The following is a 19,491-nucleotide window of genomic DNA, read 5'->3' as shown; positions in this document are numbered from 1 at the left end:
TACTGTGTCCTGATATCATGTGAGTTCCCATGCAGGCTTCAGGTAGAGGCAGAGACTTCTGAGGAGGAGGGGTCCTGGTGGCCATTTCCCTCTGCAAAACCTGCATGGGGAGGCCGAGGGAGTCACAACTCCATGTATGCAAACGCAGGGGACCTTGTCTGCAAGAGCTTGGAGGAGTGGGAGGCACACAGGGCAGGCAGTAAAAAAATCAGTCGCTGGGAAGTCAGGTAGGTTAGACAGAGACAGAGATGTCTGAAACGCACTCCAGGCAGAAGGATCTGCAGTAAAATTTGAAAAGGCCTTATCTCAAGGCAGGCAGATCTGCCTTCAGGCTGGGACTCTCTTTTAGGCTCTGCCAAGCTCCTGGGGCGAAGTTCAAGCAGTGCTTCACTTTGCAAGGGCCTGTTGGCCCCCAGCCCATGGGAGCTCCCGAGCAAGGCTATGGGAGAATGCTGAAGGCTGTCTTCTGCCCCAAAGAGTGCATATATCCTGAATACAGAAGGTTCTTCTCCACCTCATCTATTGTCCATTTATGATACAGGAACAGTAAGTGATACCAGCCTTTTTTTTTTTTTAATGCAACCCATGGTTATAAACTTTTATTTCAGTTTTATATTATTTTAGTTCTAGTTCATAATTGCAGATACTTCAAGGGAAGCCCTTACTTGCAGAAGTAAACTGCAGTAACAAAATTTCATGTGCCTATAAAGAGAGTTTTAATACTGAAGTGCATCACAAGCCAGAGCTGCACAGATGCTCATCAGAAAACCACCACAGCATTGGGCAGCCTTTTCTCTGATAGAAAAGCTATCAGAGATCAAAACTGTACCTCAGTTTCCTCTTAAATGTGATGTGACGTGGTTTTACATGCACACATGCAAATGTTACTTGCTTGATTCACACAGGAAGGTTGGTTTATTTTGTAGAACTAATCTAGTTAGTTTATAGGGCATATGCAATGGGAATATTTCATGTGACTTGCAAAGATAAGGCTCCATTGAAGACTTACAGAAGCCTTCCTTGATGTTGACCAGAATGCATTTCGTTTGCTAAGAACCCACTGCCACAGCAGAACAGAAATTCAGGTGGAACAGGATCTAATTGCTGCAGGTACTTTAAAACCACCAGATTGCATTTCTGATAACTACCATGCAATTAGCAATGCAACAGATCTGCTTGCTGGAAGGGAAAGGCAAACTTGTTTCTTAGGTCCCTCATGTGACATGGTAAGAACAAATCCTACTGGCTGTAGAGGAAAGACAAAGCAATCCATGTGCCTGAATAAAAATGTTCATCAGCCCACCGACACTTAAATCTTGTTTTTCTTGCTCTTCTTCCCTCCATTTTAAGATCTGGCTTTTTTTCTTTGCAGGAGGGTAAGTCCCACCAAGGAGCCTCTTGCGTGATACTGAAAATTTGCAAGAGTGTTGGAGATTAAATAAGCATATTGCCTAAGGCTGAGCTGCTAAGAACAACTCTGTTTTTTTACTTAGCTATTCTTACCAGAAGAACCAGGCAATTGCAAGGGAGAGTTTCTAGGCAAGTGTAAGTTTCAAGACCAAGAGGCATATTCAGTCCCAGGATTAGAGAGTTAATCTGCCTCTTTAAAATCAGTGGAAAGAGGTTCCCTCTTTATGGCCAGCCCCCTGAATCATTCCAAGGAGGCACATACAGCTGCCTGCCCCAAATGCTCAGTGTTGCAATCCTGTCACTCTCTGCAAAAGTGGTGGTGTATTTTGGTTCAAAGGGAAGGGATCAAATCTGCTTATGCTGTCTGCTGCATCCTTGAGGACATGTATTGTTAGTCCTGACAAGCAGGGACTTGGTTCTAGTGTTTTGGTTTGGGCTTGGCTAGATCTTAACAGAGGTGTAAAACAGGACTTTTCCAGGTGGGAAACTTTCTGTCTAAAAGTCTGTGAAAGTAGCGCAACATTGTGGCTACTAGAATGCCTTCAAAGTCCTGTTTCCTCCTTCCTGAGAGGGTACCCTTTCAAAAAGACAGTCATTCCATGTCGCAGCCTCTGCTCTCACCAAGCAGTGAATATTCAGCTCTTAAGTTCCCTCCTAAATTCTCATTTCCAATGGCTTTGCTTGCCATCTGAATCTCCTACTCATCTCACAGCTCTCTGGCAATTGCAGGCTCAGAGCTAAGCAGAGCATTACTGTAGCCATAGGAGATTCCTACAGCTCAAACTACATTTTACTCATCTGAACCACCATGGCTTCAGATCTCACTTATTGTCAGCACCTTTCAACTCTACAGTTTGCTCCCACTCTCTGGACACTAGCAGTCCAGACTTTTCCTTCAGCTTACATTAGGCTTATGTTGGGTCAAATATAATTAGGTATCTACTTAAACTGTCTAAATACAATTTGTGGCTTTCTTCCTCCACTATTGCCCAGGTAAATATCTCTCTCTCCCCTCTACATTAGGACTTGGGAGGTGGACTAGAAACAAAAGCATTCACTCATAGATGTTTCTGATTAACCACTAACCCTAATCATGGTCACATAAACCTCTGAAATGCTTGTATCAAATGCTTTTCTAAAAGCTGATTGATTTGTCTTTACAATCTCCTCAAATTATTTGTAACTGTCAACAAATTAAGTACCTTTGCTCACAGAGGTATGTTATTTCCTCAGTCTGCTAGCACATCCCTAGTGTTCTGCCACTTATGTGAGTGATATCACTTACCAGAACTGTAGCAAGTCCATTATCTGATTCCCTTACTGACCCATACAGCAAATTATCTGGATTCCCACTATGCTGCAGTAAGCTCACATTTCACAAATATTTTCTTACTTGTTTTCATAAGTTACTGCATTACATCCTCATTGATTTTCAACCATCCCTCATTTCAAGTCCTTTTAAAATAGATTTCCACCATCTCAGAGTTATCAATCTCACTTCTGTGTTCCTGTATTAATAGGCTTTTCATATTCCTTTCCCTCCCCAGGCACATTTATGAAAGCTCTTCTTTCCTTAGCCTTCTGGTCATTGTTAATTTATTGTTGTGGATGCCCTCAGCTTGTTCTCTGAGGCTTAAATCCAGTCAGATGATTATTTGCAGTCCATCTTCCCTCATTCAGTGTAAGGCTACCATGCACATTGTAAAACTACAGAGCACGTGGCTACTTTGATGTTTAATTTTTAAGACTTAATTGTAATGCTTTCTGATGTTCACAGGTTTTTTTTCCTTCTCAGCAGCTAAATCATGTTTTGAGATCTGCCAGTGCTGCTACTATGGGAGGAAAAAGGGCAGAGAAAATTCCTTTTGTTAGATGCTGGGTTGCTTCCTCAGCTGGGGCAGTGGAGAGCTTCTCTCCTGTATACAGCCAGTCTCAAGTGCTGCTGTCTGGGGATTAATCCAGGATCTCTTGAAAACCAAAACTTCATTCTTCAAATTAATTGTTTGTACCACACTGCAGGAATTTCAGTGACTCATAAATCCTATTATTTCAAAGTAAGGGAAGTACTTGAAAACAGCACATGGAGCTTGAATGTTCCAGCCTGTTTCACAGACCAAGATTTTCTGCTAATCAGGACATTACACATCTTTGCTTGGACATTCACCTGATGTTTCCTGTTCTAAATCAAGACACAGTGAGTGACATCTGTGAGTTTGCTGCCACCCTATATGTGTTTTTATATGCCAGACCACAATATTATGACTTACTGGAGAGCAGCCATATACCAAAAAAACAGTTGCAAAAAGGAGAAGTTAAAAAAATGAAAGAATTGTAGCTAATCGAAGGTATTATTTAGCCTCCTTTGTGCTTGCAACCAACTTTGATACCAAGGATACCAAAACCAGTAAAGGACAAACAGAAAAAAAATAAATACAGAGCAAATATTGGGATAGATTGCTTCAGTCTAACAAATTGTTGCCTATTTTCTGCAGTTTAGTGAGCCCCCTAGAGTAAAACTGCTCCCTTCTCTTCTATCCTACCCTTATCCCTCCTGCAGCCAAACACACAGCTTGCCTTTTGCGAGGTAAGTCATGTCACACTGCTGCCTGCCATCTTTTCAGATGCTCAGAAGCTCATTTGTGAAAACACCAAATCCTAGTATTTCTGTAATAGTAATTTCCAAAAAATTTTTCTTTTAAGGGTGAGGAGATGATCTAAAAAACCACATTTGAATAAACGTTTTTATTTCTTGTCATCTGAATTAGGAATACCTCACTTAATCTTCCTGTTTCTTAATGGCAGGGTGATCTAACACTTAAAAATTCCCTTCTTCCTCTAGGTCTCCATAGGTTAGAAGGATGTTTGAGAACATTTAGTGAATATTCTTTGGGTATGTGCAGGAGAATATTCTGATTTTCTTATGGCCTGACAACTTTTTTTTTTTTTTTAAAGCAAAATACTTCCGTTTAAAACAGCACATGCACACTTTTAAGCCTGTTAATTTCCTAGAGCAGCTTAGCAGCAACAGCCTGCTGAGATCTGTACACCTGCAAGTTTCTGCTACATCTACACTGAGCACACCCACTGAGGAACCTGGATCTCCAAGAAGGCTGCAGTGTCTGTTACCGCAGCCCTAAGCCCTAGGATATATCACCATGTCCCGCAGCCATAGGGAGGAGGAGAGAAGATCCAGCAGGCAGGAATTGTGCAGCAAGACTGATTTATTTCATTATTTTACAAACTCTTTTATAGACTTTTTCCTTCATAGTCTAATTGGACAAGGACCAGCCACCCCTTGGGGGTGATTGGCTAGAATCCTAAAACTTCCATTGTCAAAATATTTTCCTACTATACGATAAGCAAGACTTCTCAAGGCTGCAGGTGTTTGGTTGTTTACATAACTCTGCTACCTCTTCTGTGAGAGAGAAAAGTCTCTCACGGGCTTAGAAAATAGCAAGAAAATCCTTGCTAGCAGCATTTTTGTACCTACAAGTGTCTACCCCCAGCCCACCATTCTAGATGTTGTTCAGTCATTCCCACTGTTTAGCAAGCCAGTATCTGATGGACCTGTGGTAGGATACATGACACTAGTGAAGCTTTATGTAGGACCACGAAAACTGAAATGTTGTCTGCAAGTGTTAAAGAAACCATTGATATAGTTATGTGTATCCTGGAGCAAACTTTTGCTTTCCTCTTACAGATGAGGTTTGACAATTTTAGACTACTGAGGGGAGGGCCTGGTCAAGAGCAAATGTTCTCCTTCCCTGAGTCTAGGACATGCTCTGAAGATTCCTGACTCCTGCTTTAGAGCCTCTTGGCAACAAAATTGAAACCTTAACATCTTGACTTCAGGAGGGGTAATGTTAATATATGCACCCATCAAGTTTTGAGACCCTGACAACAAAATGCCTTCAGTTCACAGAAAGGCAGTTTTGCTACTGCTTGTAAAGTTGCACCTAGGAGGCATCAAAATAACAACCCACAAGCTCCTTCTGCAGGATGAACACTTTCAGGGCTGTCCTCTCCCAATGATGTGACATTCCTGCAGGTTTGGTGACCTCAGGCAAAACTACTAACAACAGCTGAATTGTGGCAACTGGCACTGGCTCCCAGGGGAGAGAAGGGTGTAGTGTGGCACAGACCACACAGGAGCCATCCCTCTCTCTCAACACACAATCCTCCAGTGCTGCACAGCCCTGCAAAGAGGCAGAAGACAAGGCTGTCCAAGAAGCAGTCTCGTACTGCATCTTTCTAGGCTTCCATTCACAGTAGGCTGTGAATACTTGACGGAAGCACTGTTTCTTTTGACCCAACCATTTTATATATACAGTGTTTCCCCAGAATTTCACAGGACAGCATATAGAAGGTAATGCTCTGTTTTATTTTCAACAGTTCATTGCTCAGATGTAAAAAGTCTGTTCCAAAATAAACAAGAAATTATAAAATATAATATCCACATATTTATACCTGTAAATTTATTCCTGCAGGAAACTTGAGAGATGAAACAAAACTTAAAAGAAGCATTTTATTTCACTTCAAAACATGTTACTTCTGAATAAACTTAAAAGGTCGAAAGCATTTAAAAGTTCTAATGGTGGTGGCTTAAGAGGAATCTTTCCAATTGTGAACTCCTTTGCTTCAAACTGTTGCCACTCTTCAGCTGATAATTCGCTCTTGGGTGTGAATAACTTCTCTGAGGCAGGGCTGGAGTTGGTGGCTGCAGCAGAGGCTGAGGTGACAGGATGTCCAGAGGCACTGGCACTCTGTCCAAACAAAGCAGCGCTCGAAGGTGAGGCAGAAGTGGCTACGGCAGCACTAAAGGCTCCAAAGGCTGGGAGCGGAGTGGTGCTTGCAGAGTTCACAGCAGAAGCGCTGCCAAAGCCTGAAAAGCCAGAAGTCCCAAAGCCCCCAGCTGTGGCAGCTGTTTTAAAGGAGAAGGAGGCTGCAGATGGAGCGGCTGGGCTGCCAAACCCAAGGGACTGGGGTGCGCTAGGAGAGGACGTCGCCCCAAATGCAGGAGGATTTCCAGCAGCAGAAGAGCTCCCAGCAGCAGGGCTGCTCCCAGATGATGCTGAACTGACGAGGCTGGAACTGGTTTTAAAGGAGAAGCTGCTGGCACTGGTACTGCTGCTGCTCACAGGAAAGCCTGCAAGTAGAGAATTTATGAAAAATACAAGAATGGGTACCCCCAGGGATACTAAACCACTGCTGCATTTCAAAGATGCAGCAGCAGCAGCAGCAAACTACAGAAAATGCTTCAATGTTTTGGTTCTTAGGACAGGAACTTACTTGACAGCCCAAAGCTTGAGGTTTGCTGTCCTCCCATTCCAAAGGCAGGTGCTGCTTGAGTGCCCGTGGTCTTGAAAGCAGAGAGCTGCAAAGATTCCAGAGACATACATGAAAAGTAGATTCCAAAACAGAGAACTCTCTCTCAGTAACTATTTGAAACAAAAATAGAGCTGCCCAGTCCTATTGAATCCAACTCAGACCACGCTGGACGGTCACCACTCCTCACAACTGCAGGTTCTTGCAGTGCTTTAAGTGCTCTAAGGCCATACACACTCCTCTCTGTAAAACCCTCCAGAAATGCAAATCTGTTACAATTGATCGGTGGCTGCCTGTCAGTCAATGACCTGCTCAGCCCTGGGAGCTCTCCTTCTCACCTCTTACTCTTCCATTTTGTGCTCTGTGACTGTATTTAGGGCGCAGCTTTGACCCACTCTGTTCTCTCTCCTCGGCACATCCTGTCTCCTGTGGTAAAGCCCAAATCCTGCTTGCCCACCTTCAGCACAGAACAGACCAAGGGCTGGAATCATATTACTCAACCTTTACTGCACTTCATGCAGACTGCACTCAAATAAAGCCACTTCCTCTGTCTCCCTGATTGTTTCCTATGGGCTTTAACTCAAGCATTTGCTTCTGAAAAAACATCTCCATTCACAAGTGTTTGTCACCTTCCCAGGACCAATGCCTCTTTCTATCTTCAAATGTTATCCAAAGGGCTTCTCTCCCACCTATCTCTCAATTCTGGCATTAGCCAAATGCTCCGTTTATCCTAAGGCGGCCTGGAGGGCAATTCTGGTCCGCTCTGCTGATTCTCTCTTGGAAGAGTCTGTATCAGCACATGGGAAGAAAGGTGGGGTGGGGATTGGCCTCTTCCTGGTCATGTACACGACCAGATCCCAAACTTCAGCTCTGGTTGCTTGGGGGGGGGCTTGCAATGAGAATATTCCAAAGCTGGGATCCAGCTGCTGCCTTGCTAACATGGAAGCACCCCTACACACTTTTTTCCTCAGTTAACTGACGGGGTTTATGATACCCATGGCAATTCACTGATTTCAGGACTCCAGAGACCATGCCCAGGTGGCACATCACACAATTGCCACATCTCCAAAGTCTTTGGAACCATCATTAACATCTGTGTAAATTACTTCATTAAAAAATGACATCAGGCACAGAGACATGTTGCCATTTGTGAGCACTTACCAAGGCTGCTTTTGTTGATGCATTTAAAGCTTTCAACTGAAGTAGCCGATTTTTCCATTGTAGTGCTAACTTTTGGACAGCATCTATCTGAAAAGGGGTAAAGAAAAGCATGCTTTTATTACTGAACACTTAAAAACAAAAGAGTCTCTGACAACTGAATGGAAAAAAGATATCTAGAATTAGAAATGTCATTGACCCATTAAGCTATTTTCTTTCCTGAAACTTCAACGTGAGAGGCTGATATGTTAGTTTTTAACGCAGCATTCCTTTAAACAAGAGAGTTTAAAGGACTATTGTCCTTAAATCAATCCTTTTACTTTACATAGGGGTAATATTAAAACAAGTTCTGGGGCTTCTCAAATCCAAGTTCTATTTTTTTTCTGAATTAGATGCTTGGGAAAAAAAATGACACAAGACAAGATATGTAAGTTTTAAACATATGAGAACAGTCTCTTCAATCTGGCCTTTCCACTTACGCACTCAGTCACTAAACTGAAGTCCAAAGATTTACCTCAGCTTCTTCCACATTTTCAGAAAAAAAAAAACCCTACTTTCAAAACACTGTAATTCTGAACAGTTCAATAGAATCATCCTAAAATATTTAGTTTTGATGAAATTAACTTCCTTAATTTAAATCAACCCCCTTTGTGTGATCCATCAGAAAACTGCACAGAATAGTGCAGCAATAAATAGTATCTTTGTATTGATAACTGTGATTTAGTATTAAGCAAAAAACTGGAAAGTCTTCAAACAACCTTTCAGGAATTTCCAACCTGAATTTCCTACATTTACACTTAAGTTTAGCAACACATCTAATTTGATGCCTGGCCTAACTGAATTTTCCTTAAAACATAAACAAATAAAACACCTAGTGTCACAAATGCCTGTAAAAATGGAATGAGTAATCTTTTTGTAGACAAATCCCTTAGTTTTTCAAAAGAGTATTACATTACAAACATCAATAATTCTTTTGTGCCTAGTCACATGCTGGAAGATCATGTTGCTTGGTATCTGCTCTTAGACAACAAACTGGAAAATTCAGATTTTGACCCAGTTTAAGAATAGAAACATCGAAAAGACATGCTGTACTTTAACATTTTGTAAGAGAACTGTATCATAGAGTTATCATCTATACATTGAGAGGAAAACTTGCATTTACTGCTCTCAGACTTGCACTTAATGCTTTGATGAGATCACAGTTTATTTATTTATTTTAATAGCCATGTATAGCAGACTGTTTATTGTTTGTTATTTATTATTATTTTGGTTTATTATTTTAATTGAAGTTTAAAAAAAAATTATGTATCTCCTGTCTCTAAAAATGCAATTCTGGTAAATCTAAACATATGAAGCAAGAGTGGTGACGAGAGCAATTCCTTCTGTAACATAGAACCAAGAAGAAGAGGGAAGAGTGCAGTGTAGTTTCAATTAATTTGTACTTGCATCTATCCAACAGCCTAATTTCCTTCCTGGCACAACATCGAACTCTGCAACTTCCTTGATATTCACAGGACTACAAGGAAGGAATGATACATATACATTGAAAGATGTTTTGTATAAAAACAAATGCCTTACTTCCAAATGAGCATATCGCTATCTATTTCTAGAAAAGAAGTATCTGCTATTTTCATCATTATTCCCTGCAACAAAGGTATGTAAAAGAACAAGGTCAAATGAACTTGCCCAGTCTTCTATTTAAAGCACCAAATAATGACCTATACCAATCAAACTGACTAATAGCATATGAGGCATTCAACTGTTGAGACAGGATTCAAGTAACTTCTACAAATAACGCAGAGGAGTGGGGACAAGATTAAGTCAAGAAGTGTCCAGCAGCTATTTTTGCATTCATTGGGATGCACCTCAGTTGAAAAATATTTTGGCATTCTGATCATCTCCTAGAGTTGGGAGATAAATGAATCAAGAGCTGCCACCTGAAGAACAGTAACAAGTCCTGTCCCAAGAGTGTCCCCACCAGCCAACATTTTTTAAATACTTACATAATTCCCAATGATATTGTTTGCTCTGCTGTCGTAATACTCCAGACGCAGTTCTTCTGGCGAGACATCTGAAAAGCCTGCAAGGGCAGGAATAGTCAAAAACCTCCAAGAAAACAGATTCATACTTCCAACTGCCCTCTACAGTTACAAAGACATGGACCTTGGTACATTGTCTTAAGAGAGTTATAGTCAGAGACAAAAAAAGTAGATTCATTACAGAATGTCAGAGGTGTGAACGTCCAAAATGAATTTGCCATCATCTAATACTCCTTTCTGTTGTATCACAAGGTAAATCATCATCTTGCAAAGCGTTGTACAGAGGTACAACAGTGTGGGCAAGTCACAGAAACATCCTAAAGAGCTGCAATAGACAACACTGAAAACATTGCCTACCTGAGACATTCAGCTTTTCTTTCATTGGTGAGTAACATGAAAATATCCACTGTCCAGAAGATTCCCAAATTTCCATGTCCTTCACTACACATTCACTAACAAACAAAATAACATCACAGATGAAGGTGAAATTACATGGTCAAAACAAAACCGCCAGTAACAACTGCCTGGTTTGAATCCAAATTCAGAGTCAAAAACCTGCTACCATGAAAACCAAGTGTTTTCTTAATGTAATATTAAAAACAGTAATGGAAAGTGTTTCCAAAACCTTGCTTCTCTGGGAAATCACACTGTCTGCTGGTTCTCAGTACCTGCCCTGCAGCTGCAGATGCTGGTCACTCTGAACTGACTGAACATACACCTCTCTCTGTGAAACTAGGTTTCAATAGCTTTGCTGTTGGCAGAAAAATTTGTTGTCTTAAGTGTCAGAGAAACCAAGTAAAATCATTCATTTTCTTAAAGGGGCTCTGACTTCTTATTTTCAAGCACTGAGATCTGTTTCCTTCCTTATCCTCCTGCCCACAACTTAAATACCACACCATCTTACTAATGTTACTAATCTTACTTAACATCACAGCTGTCTATCTGCCCAGCCCAGGTCCCAAACAAGAATCACATCCTCCCCATGCCAGCATCATTCCAGAGAACCAAATGAAGTAATGTTCTCTATGTTTCTTCCTGTGTCCCAGCTTCCCCCTCACAATCCTGTCCTCTGCATTATCTCTAGGAAGTCAGTAAGCTTTCAACCTGCTCGTTCCAAAAGCTTTCAGTAAGACAGGACTATAACTTACAGAAGTCTCTCCTCTTCATCTTTAGAGCCATCAGCAACACTTTGACTGCTGGCTAATGCAGAGAACTTGTTCTGTGAAAAGTCTGCATTTCTGCTGCTGCCGCCTGACGATCCAAAGTCAGAGGAGCCAAAGAATCCTCTTCCGTGATCTCTGCTGCCACCCCATGTATCAGACTTGAAGGAAGATGGCTGGATAACATTGCTGTATCTCTGGTTAGAGGTACCCCATCCTCCTCCTCCTCTTCCGCTAGTAACTTCCAATTAAAAAAAAAAAAGCAAACAAACAAGCAAACCACCGAAATTTTTAATCATTGAGATATGAATCAACATCAACAAAACCTGTAAGTATAACTACTCTTACAGTGGCAATAAGAAGTTTGAAATGAAAATGTAGATTTTCGTAATGAGTTAACCTCATTATTTAGTCAGCTTAAGCTAGTGAGTCACCCAGGGTAGTTCTCAAGTCCAGCTTCTCAAAAGGAACAGTTTGGATTGGAAGGCGCCTTTAAAAGCCATCTAGTCCGATCTCCCCCCCCCATGCCTTAATGAGCAGAGAGACACTTTTAGCTAGATCACTGTGCCAACAATTTGTGGCACTGCAGAAAGACACCGGCTCAGTTTTGCTTAGCTTGTTTCATGAACTACCCCAGCAGAAAAAAAATTATATTTAATGCATCATAAATTTATGTTAGGGGCTCCTGCATCCGTAGCTACAGCAGGGGCTCTGCTCCAGCACAGGGAGCTCCTGACTTTCGTTTTGAGACCTTGGACACACCTGTGCGTGTTGTTACACGCAAACCCCGACCCTCCTTCCCGCAGGAATAATGACAAGCGGCTGCAGTGAGCTCCTGCCGTGCCATCATTGCAGCCTTCAGCTCCCTGTCATGCCCCTTTCCTTCCTAAAGCTCCCAAACACCCAGAGCTGATGAGAATGCAAACAGCCTTCACTGGGTACAACACACAGCTGCTCGCTGCTCAGGAGAACAGAGTTCTCCGCGTCGCTTTCCCACTGCCTTGTGGCACATCCCGCAGTCACAGAATCAGGATCAATTATGCTGGAAAAGACCTCTGAGACCACCAGTTCAACTATGACCAAATATCACCCTGTCAAGTAGACCACGGCGCCAAGTGCCACATCCACTCTTTCCTTAAACAACCCCTACGGACACTGACTCCATCACCTCCCTGGGCAGTCCGTTCCAATGCTTCGTCATCCTTTCTGTGAATGCCCAACCCAAACCTCCCCTGGTGCAGCTTAAGGCTGTGTCTCCTCCTCCTGCCACTGGCTGCCTGGGAGAAAAGGCCAAGCCCCACCTGGTCACAGCCTCCTTTTAGGCACTTGCAGAGAGCGATAAGGCCTCCCTCGAGTCTCCTTTTCTCCAGACTACACACGCCCAGCTCCCCCAGGCGCTCCTCACAGCACCTGTGCTCCAGACCCTTTGCCAGAGCTCAACTCCGCGAGAGCTGAGCCAGAGGCTGCCGCCGACAGCCCCGGCCGAGACCCGCCCGGCCCGCTCTGCTCCGGAGCTCCTGCCGGCAGCGGCCGCACGGAGCGCCCGGGACGAGCAGCCCCGCGTCCGGGCAGCCCGCCCGCCCCGCCCCGGCGCGGTGTGGGTACCGTGGGCCGGGGGTGCCCCGGGGCGGCCGGAGCCGCCGCGGGGGTGCTCGTTCCAGCAGCGGTCCCCGAAGCGGCAGTAGCCCCGCAGGAAGAACTGGCAGACGCCCATGGCCGCCCCGCCGTCGCGCGGCTCTGACGTCCCGGGCGTGCGCCGGGCGGGCCGCGGGGCCCGCGGGTGAGGTCCTCGGGCCCCGAGGAGAGCGGGCGGGAAGCACGGTCCGCCACCGAGAAGCGAGACGTAACTCCAGTGACACAAAAATCCAGTCAAACCAGGGGATAACACAGTAACAAGCTGCTGATAAAGCCAAATACGGCTTTGATTTGTGCTGTGCAAAGCTTCAGTCGCTGGCACGGTGAAACACCCGCCCCGCGGCTGTAACCGCCCCTTACTCGCTTCAGCACCGCCACACAGCCTGCGCAGTAAAACACTTGGGTTCTTTATCTTTAGGGGGAGACTAAGGAATGTATAGCCCATAGCTACAGAATCATCAGGGTTGGAAGGGATCTTTAGGATCATCCCGTCCAACCACCAACCCATCACTACCACTGTAGTCCATAAACCACTAAACCACATCACCCAGCACCAGACCGAGGTGCCTCTTACACACCCCTAGGGATGGTGATGTTGTCTGAAAAAATCGGATTCACTACCCCGTGACAAGCCAATAATTGCACACTTGAAAGATTGTTTATTTCAGAGTTGCACAAGCCTGGGTGCTAGATGGTATTGCACAAATTGAGCACACCACCTATCAAGACTTTTTGGTGTTTATACATTTTAGCAAACAAAGGAATTAATGCTCATTGGCTAGAAGTTACTTAGCTCTCATATTAATTAGCATTCTATCTTCTATTAGTTAATTATTCTCTTGCTTCTCATGCCAGTTAGTCTGCATGCTCAGTCTTTCTCTTCTTGTGGGCCCATGGGTTTCTTGGGTTGGTGATCCACAAGCCAGTGGTGGCAGATCTCTCCCCCTGATGGAATTACCTTTCACCCAGTCGGAGCTGGTTTCAGCACAGTTGCCGAGTTGTCTTTATTAATTTCTTCCTTATCTTCGGAGTTGTGCCAAATGTCCTAGTGGCCTGTAAATTCTGCATTCTTTGTATCCACTATCAGTATCTTCTTCCCAAGCAAGCTCTGTTAACCTCCCCCAGGTCTGAGATCACTGAAACATGTCCAGCTCTGAACTGTAATAAGGCAATTCTACCTCCAAGTAATTTGTTTTTCTAACACATGAACGTCATTTAGAGCGGGCTAGCTGCTATCTGATTCAGGGATTAAATCTCTCTTCTTGTTGATTAGGCTTGAAAGTATTTAAAGATAAATCATTAAACAACATCCTTTCTTAAGAAAATTTTACATATTCCACATATTGCAACAGTGACTCCACCACCTCCCTGGGCAACCTATTCCAATGCCTGACCACCCTAACAGTGAAAAACTTTTTTCTAATATCTAATCTGAATCTCCTCTGTCTCAGGTTAAGGCCATTTTCTCTAGTCCTGTCACTGTAGGTACAGTACAGCTTCAGATGTTGTGTTTATATGGGAGCTGTTGACCTGTGGCTCTTTGAAGTGTTTGTTACAGCCGTGTAACAAAGATCTCTGTGCACCAGGCACAGCATTGCCAGCTGGGCAAGGGAGGGGATTGTCCTGCTCTGCTCTGCACTGGGGCAGCCTCACCTCGAGTGCTGGGGGCAGTTTTGAGCACCTCTCATATAAGGATATAAAGCTGTTAGACAGCATCCAAAGGAGGGCAACAAAGATCACGAAGGGCCTTGAGGGGAAGCCGTATGAGGAACAGCTGAGGGCACTTGGTCTGTTCAGCCTGGAGCAGATGAGACTGAGTTGTAGTCTGCAGCTTCCTCTCAACAGGAAGTGGAGGGGCAGACACTGATCTCTTCTCACTGGTGACCAGTGACGGAAGTAAGGAAATGGCCTGACATTGTGTCAGGGGAAGTTTAGGCTGGATATTAGAAAAAGGTTCTTCAGCCAGAGGGTGGCTGGGCACTGGAACAGGCTCCCCAGGGAAGTGTTCACAGCACCAGCCTGACAGAGCTCAAGCAGTGTTTGGACAATGCTCTCAGGCACATGGTGTGACTTGGGGATAGTGCTGTGCAGGACCAGGAGCTGGACTTTGATGATCCTTGTGGGTCCCTTCCAACTCCAGATATTCTATCATCTCTACTCTGTGCGTGAATCTGCTTCTTCTTGCACCCAGTAGAATCCACATTTGGGAGTTCTGGGGATCCAGGTCCAAAAGCCTTGACAAGATCATCTTGCTTCCTCTGACAATGGAGAATTGGATGAGACAGGACTGCAGCATGTACTGACCAACTGATCGCAGGCTCCATCAAATCCTCTTCAGTACCAAGTGGCGAGCAACTCAGAGATGCAATGCTCCAGAGAGACTCAAGTAAGTGCAAAAAGAGGAATAGAATTCTGGAATTGGTAGGTGCAGAGATCACCTAGTTTCAGTAAAGCTGGGGAATAAAACAACAGATTTTTGATAGACAGTGAAGGCACACATTCAGTAGTAACTATTTGTAAGGGCCCACCAATAAAGTTACAATACCAATTGTTGGGGCAGTGAGGAAAAAAAGCTTTTGTGGCCAGTCCTTTAACCCATGGAGTGTACATTCAGAGATAAACTGATCCAAGTGTAGGTTTTAAATACCTGACTGAAACATTCCTTCTTTTGACACTGTATTTTTCATACAGTTTTTGCACAGAATTTCACAGGACAGCATATAGCAGGAAATGTTGCATTTCAGTTTCAACAGTTCATCTCTCAGATGAAAGTCCATCCCAAAATAACATTCAAAAGTTTATACTTGCAGATTTATTTCTGCAGAAGACAACTGAGAGAGGAAATAAAAATTAACAGCATTTCAGAATAAATTTAAAAGGTTGAAAGCATTTAAAAGTTCTAATGGTGGTGACTTAAGAGGAATCTTTCCAATTGTGAACTCCTTTGCTTCAAACTGTTGCCACTCTTCAGCTGATAATTCGCTCTTGGGTGTGAATAACTTCTCTGAGGCAGGGCTGGAGTTGGTGGCTGCAGCAGAGGCTGAGGTGACAGGATGTCCAGAGGCACTGGCACTCTGTCCAAACAAAGCAGCGCTCGAAGGTGAGGCAGAAGTGGCTACGGCAGCACTAAAGGCTCCAAAGGCTGGGAGCGGAGTGGTGCTTGCAGAGTTCACAGCAGAAGCGCTGCCAAAGCCTGAAAAGCCAGAAGTCCCAAAGCCCCCAGCTGTGGCAGCTGTTTTAAAGGAGAAGGAGGCTGCAGATGGAGCGGCTGGGCTGCCAAACCCAAGGGACTGGGGTGCGCTAGGAGAGGACGTCGCCCCAAATGCAGGAGGATTTCCAGCAGCAGAAGAGCTCCCAGCAGCAGGGCTGCTCCCAGATGATGCCGAACTGACGAGGCTGGAACTGGTTTTAAAGGAGAAGCTGCTGGCACTGGTACTGCTGCTGCTCACAGGAAAGCCTGCAAGTAGAGAATTTATGAAAAATACAAGAATGGGTACCCCCAGGGATACTAAACCACTGCTGCATTTCAAAGATGCAGCAGCAGCAGCAGCAAACTACAGAAAATGCTTCAATGTTTTGGTTCTTAGGACAGGAACTTACTTGACAGCCCAAAGCTTGAGGTTTGCTGTCCTCCCATTCCAAAGGCAGGTGCTGCTTGAGTGCCCGTGGTCTTGAAAGCAGAGAGCTGCAAAGATTCCAGAGACATACATGAAAAGTAGATTCCAAAACAGAGAACTCTCTCTCAGTAACTATTTGAAACAAAAATAGAGCTGCCCAGTCCTATTGAATCCAACTCAGACCACGCTGGACGGTCACCACTCCTCACAACTGCAGGCTCTTGCAGTGCTTTAAGTGCTCTAAGGCCATACACACTCCTCTCTGTAAAACCCTCCAGAAATGCAAATCTGTTACAATTGATCGGTGGCTGCCTGTCAGTCAATGACCTGCTCAGCCCTGGGAGCTCTCCTTCTCACCTCTTACTCTTCCATTTTGTGCTCTGTGACTGTATTTAGGGCACAGCTTTGACCCACTCTGTTCTCTCTCCTCGGCACATCCCGTCTCCTGTGGTAAAGCCCAAATCCTGCTTGCCCACCTTCAGCACAGAACAGACCAAGGGCTGGAATCATATTACTCAACCTTTACTGCACTTCATGCAGACTGCACTCAAATAAAGCCACTTCCTCTGTCTCCCTGATTGTTTCCTATGGGCTTTAACTCAAGCATTTGCTTCTGAAAAAACATCTCCATTCACAAGTGTTTGTCACCTTCCCAGGACCAATGCCTCTTTCTATCTTCAAATGTTATCCAAAGGGCTTCTCTCCCACCTATCTCTCAATTCTGGCATTAGCCAAATGCTCCGTTTATCCTAAGGCGGCCTGGAGGGCAATTCTGGTCCGCTCTGCTGATTCTCTCTTGGAAGAGTCTGTATCAGCACATGGGAAAAAAGGTGGGGTGGGGATTGGCCTCTTCCTGGTCATGTACACGACCAGATCCCAAACTTCAGCTCTGGTTGCTTGGGGGGGAGCTTGCAATGAGAGTATTCCAAAGCTGGGATCCAGCTGCTGCCTTGCTAACATGGAAGCACCCCTACACACTTTTTTCCTCAGTTAACTGACATTATGATACCCATGGCAATTCACTGATTTCAGGACTCCAGAGACCATGCCCAGGTGGCACATCACACAATTGCCACATCTCCAAAGTCTTTGGAACCATAATTAACATCTGTGTAAATTACTTCATTAAAAATGACATCAGGCACAGAGACATGTTGCCATTCGTCAACACTTACCAAGGCTGCTTTTCCTACTACAATTAAAGCTTTCCACTGAATCAGGCAATTTTCCCATTGTTCTGCTAACTGTTTGACAGCATCTATCTGAAATGAGAGAGTGAAAAAAGTGTATTTTTATTATTGTGGAGGACTTTAAAAAAAAAGAAAAAAAAAAGAAGAGTAGTCTGTCAAATGAACCAAAAGAAGATATTTAGAATTAGAAAAGACATTTCACTAAACCTACAGAGGAATTTTGCTTTCCTTCCACTTCAAGGTGAAAAGATGAAATTTTTGTTATTGATAAAAGATTCCTTTAAATACTCTTACTACTGCCCTTATATGGATTTTTTATGTCTTTACATAAAGAGCAAGATCAGACAGTTTGAGCCAGAGATCTTGGGCAAAATCATGATTTTACAGTAGACCATATAGACTAGCTGCCATTTTGGCATTCTCTTTGGTGCACAGAAATTGAAGGATATTTTGGCATTTTGATCATCTCCTAGAGTTGGGAGATAAATTAATCAAGAGTTGCCACCTGAAGATTGGTAACAAGTCTTATCCCAAAGACTGTCCCCATCAGTCAGCATTTTTGAACCACTTACACATTTCCCAATTATACTGTTTGCTGTCACAGTACTCCAGATGCAGTTCTTCTGGAGAGACATCTGACAAGCCTGCAAGGACAGGAATAGTCAAAAACCTCCAAGAGAACAGATTCATAGATTCATACTTCCAACCGCCCTCTGATACAAAGTTACAAAGACACGGACCTTGGTACATTGTCCTAAAACAGTTACAGTCGGAGATGCAAAAGATTCATTACAGAACTTCAGAGGTGTAAACACCCCAAATGAATTGGCAAACGCCGGCTCTCTTTGAGCAGGAATGAAGACAAGTAACCGCAGCCCTCGGCTTCCCGTCTAGTCCCTCGCCTTCCCAAAGCTCCCGAACACCCAAGCCGGCGAGAATGGAAACAGCCTTCAGCACCACAACACTCAGCTGCTCGCACGTTGCTCCTGGCAGCAAAGATCCCCGAGCTGCTTTCCCACGGCCTCGTGGCCCATCCCGCAGTCCCTTCGCCCGAGCGCAACCCTGCAAGTGCTGAACCAGAGGCTGCCGGCGACAGCCCCGGCCGAGACCCGCCCGGCCCGCTCTGCTCCGGAGCTCCTGCCGGCAGCGGCCGGGCCGGGCACCGGGCCAGGTCCGGGAGCCGCCCGCCCACCGCGCTCGGGGCACCGCGGGCCCGGGGTGCGCGTACCGGGGCTGCGGGGATGCCCCTTGCGGCGCCTGGCCCCGGGGCGGCCGTAGCCCCGCAGGAGCCGAAGGACGAGCGCGTCCGGTCCGCGCTGCCGCCGCCCAGGCGCCCCGGGGACTATTCACCCGTCAGAACAACGGGGCGCCGCGGGTTTAAAAGCGGATGCAAAACATAAAAGAGCCGGCCCACTCTGAAAAGCACACAGTTCCCTCCAGGATTCCAGCAGTTCGGAATCAAGGACTCGTTTCGTGGCTAGAAGTGAAAAGGCAAGGGAGAACAGAAAAAAAAGTCGCACGCCCTTCACTTACTGCTGAATAAAGAACGGAGTTGCAGGAACCACAATGGAGGCCGTGAGTGCATCTAGTCCTGTCTGTACAGGCAGAGTTGTCAGGGTGAGGAAGGAAACGAGGAGCAAGTCTACAAAGCAGCACTGACTTTAAAAACCAGGATTTACACTACTTAGGAGAAGTTGAAGGAACTTCAGAACTAAAACAGACTAAACATCCACAACACCAGCGAGGTAGAGGCAGGCAAGCACCAACTTCTGAAGTTAACTCACTAGTTTCATAGAAACAGACCTGAAAAAATCAGCAAGTTAGAGGAGAGGTGACAAAACTATGATGAAGCTATGAATAAACCAGCATGGGAGCAGGACAGACATAATTTGTATTGTTTTCCAGAACTGGGAAGAGGTACATGATGCCGATGACACCCAGAGCTTGAGAGGCTGGA

At 44.7% G+C, this 19,491-nt stretch overlaps 2 protein-coding genes across 2 annotated transcripts; both read right to left on the bottom strand.

Annotated features, from left to right (window-relative positions):
* Positions 1-5,770: 5,770 nt before the first annotated feature.
* On the bottom strand, positions 5,771-12,839 carry LOC138106476 (nucleoporin NUP42-like). The gene is made up of 7 exons (XM_069007112.1): positions 12,698-12,839; positions 11,081-11,333; positions 10,290-10,384; positions 9,897-9,973; positions 7,897-7,983; positions 6,700-6,784; positions 5,771-6,556 (listed from the first exon to the last, which is right to left on the bottom strand). Exons 1-7 carry the CDS (start codon positions 12,804-12,806, stop codon positions 5,946-5,948), a joined length of 1,317 nt encoding a protein of 438 aa, XP_068863213.1. The 5' UTR covers positions 12,807-12,839; the 3' UTR covers positions 5,771-5,945.
* Positions 12,840-13,374: 535 nt separating this feature from the next.
* LOC138106475 (nucleoporin NUP42-like) lies at positions 13,375-19,480 on the bottom strand. Its single transcript, XM_069007111.1, is given in 5 exon segments — positions 13,375-16,184; positions 16,328-16,412; positions 17,520-17,606; positions 18,107-18,131; positions 18,133-19,480. Coding segments are annotated over 5 exon segments (945 nt in total). The 5' UTR covers positions 18,285-19,480; the 3' UTR covers positions 13,375-15,588.
* Between the last annotated feature and the right edge of the window lie 11 nt (positions 19,481-19,491).

Source organism: Aphelocoma coerulescens, chromosome 2, assembly GCF_041296385.1.
Source record: "Aphelocoma coerulescens isolate FSJ_1873_10779 chromosome 2, UR_Acoe_1.0, whole genome shotgun sequence".
Taxonomy (NCBI): domain Eukaryota; kingdom Metazoa; phylum Chordata; class Aves; order Passeriformes; family Corvidae; genus Aphelocoma; species Aphelocoma coerulescens.
This window is presented reverse-complemented; position numbering and strand designations above follow the sequence as displayed.

Excerpts from the sequence above, each read along its gene's own strand:
- LOC138106476 (XM_069007112.1), bottom strand. The coding sequence starts at position 12,806 with ATGGGCGTCTGCCAGTTCTTCCTGCGGGGCTACTGCCGCTTCGGGGAC. Across the intron at positions 11,334-12,697 it reads CGGGGCACCCCCGGCCCACG|TTACTAGCGGAAGAGGAGGA; the intron begins GTACCCACACCG and ends TTTAATTGGAAG. Across the intron at positions 10,385-11,080 it reads GATGAAGAGGAGAGACTTCT|TGAATGTGTAGTGAAGGACA; the intron begins GTAAGTTATAGT and ends TTTGTTTGTTAG.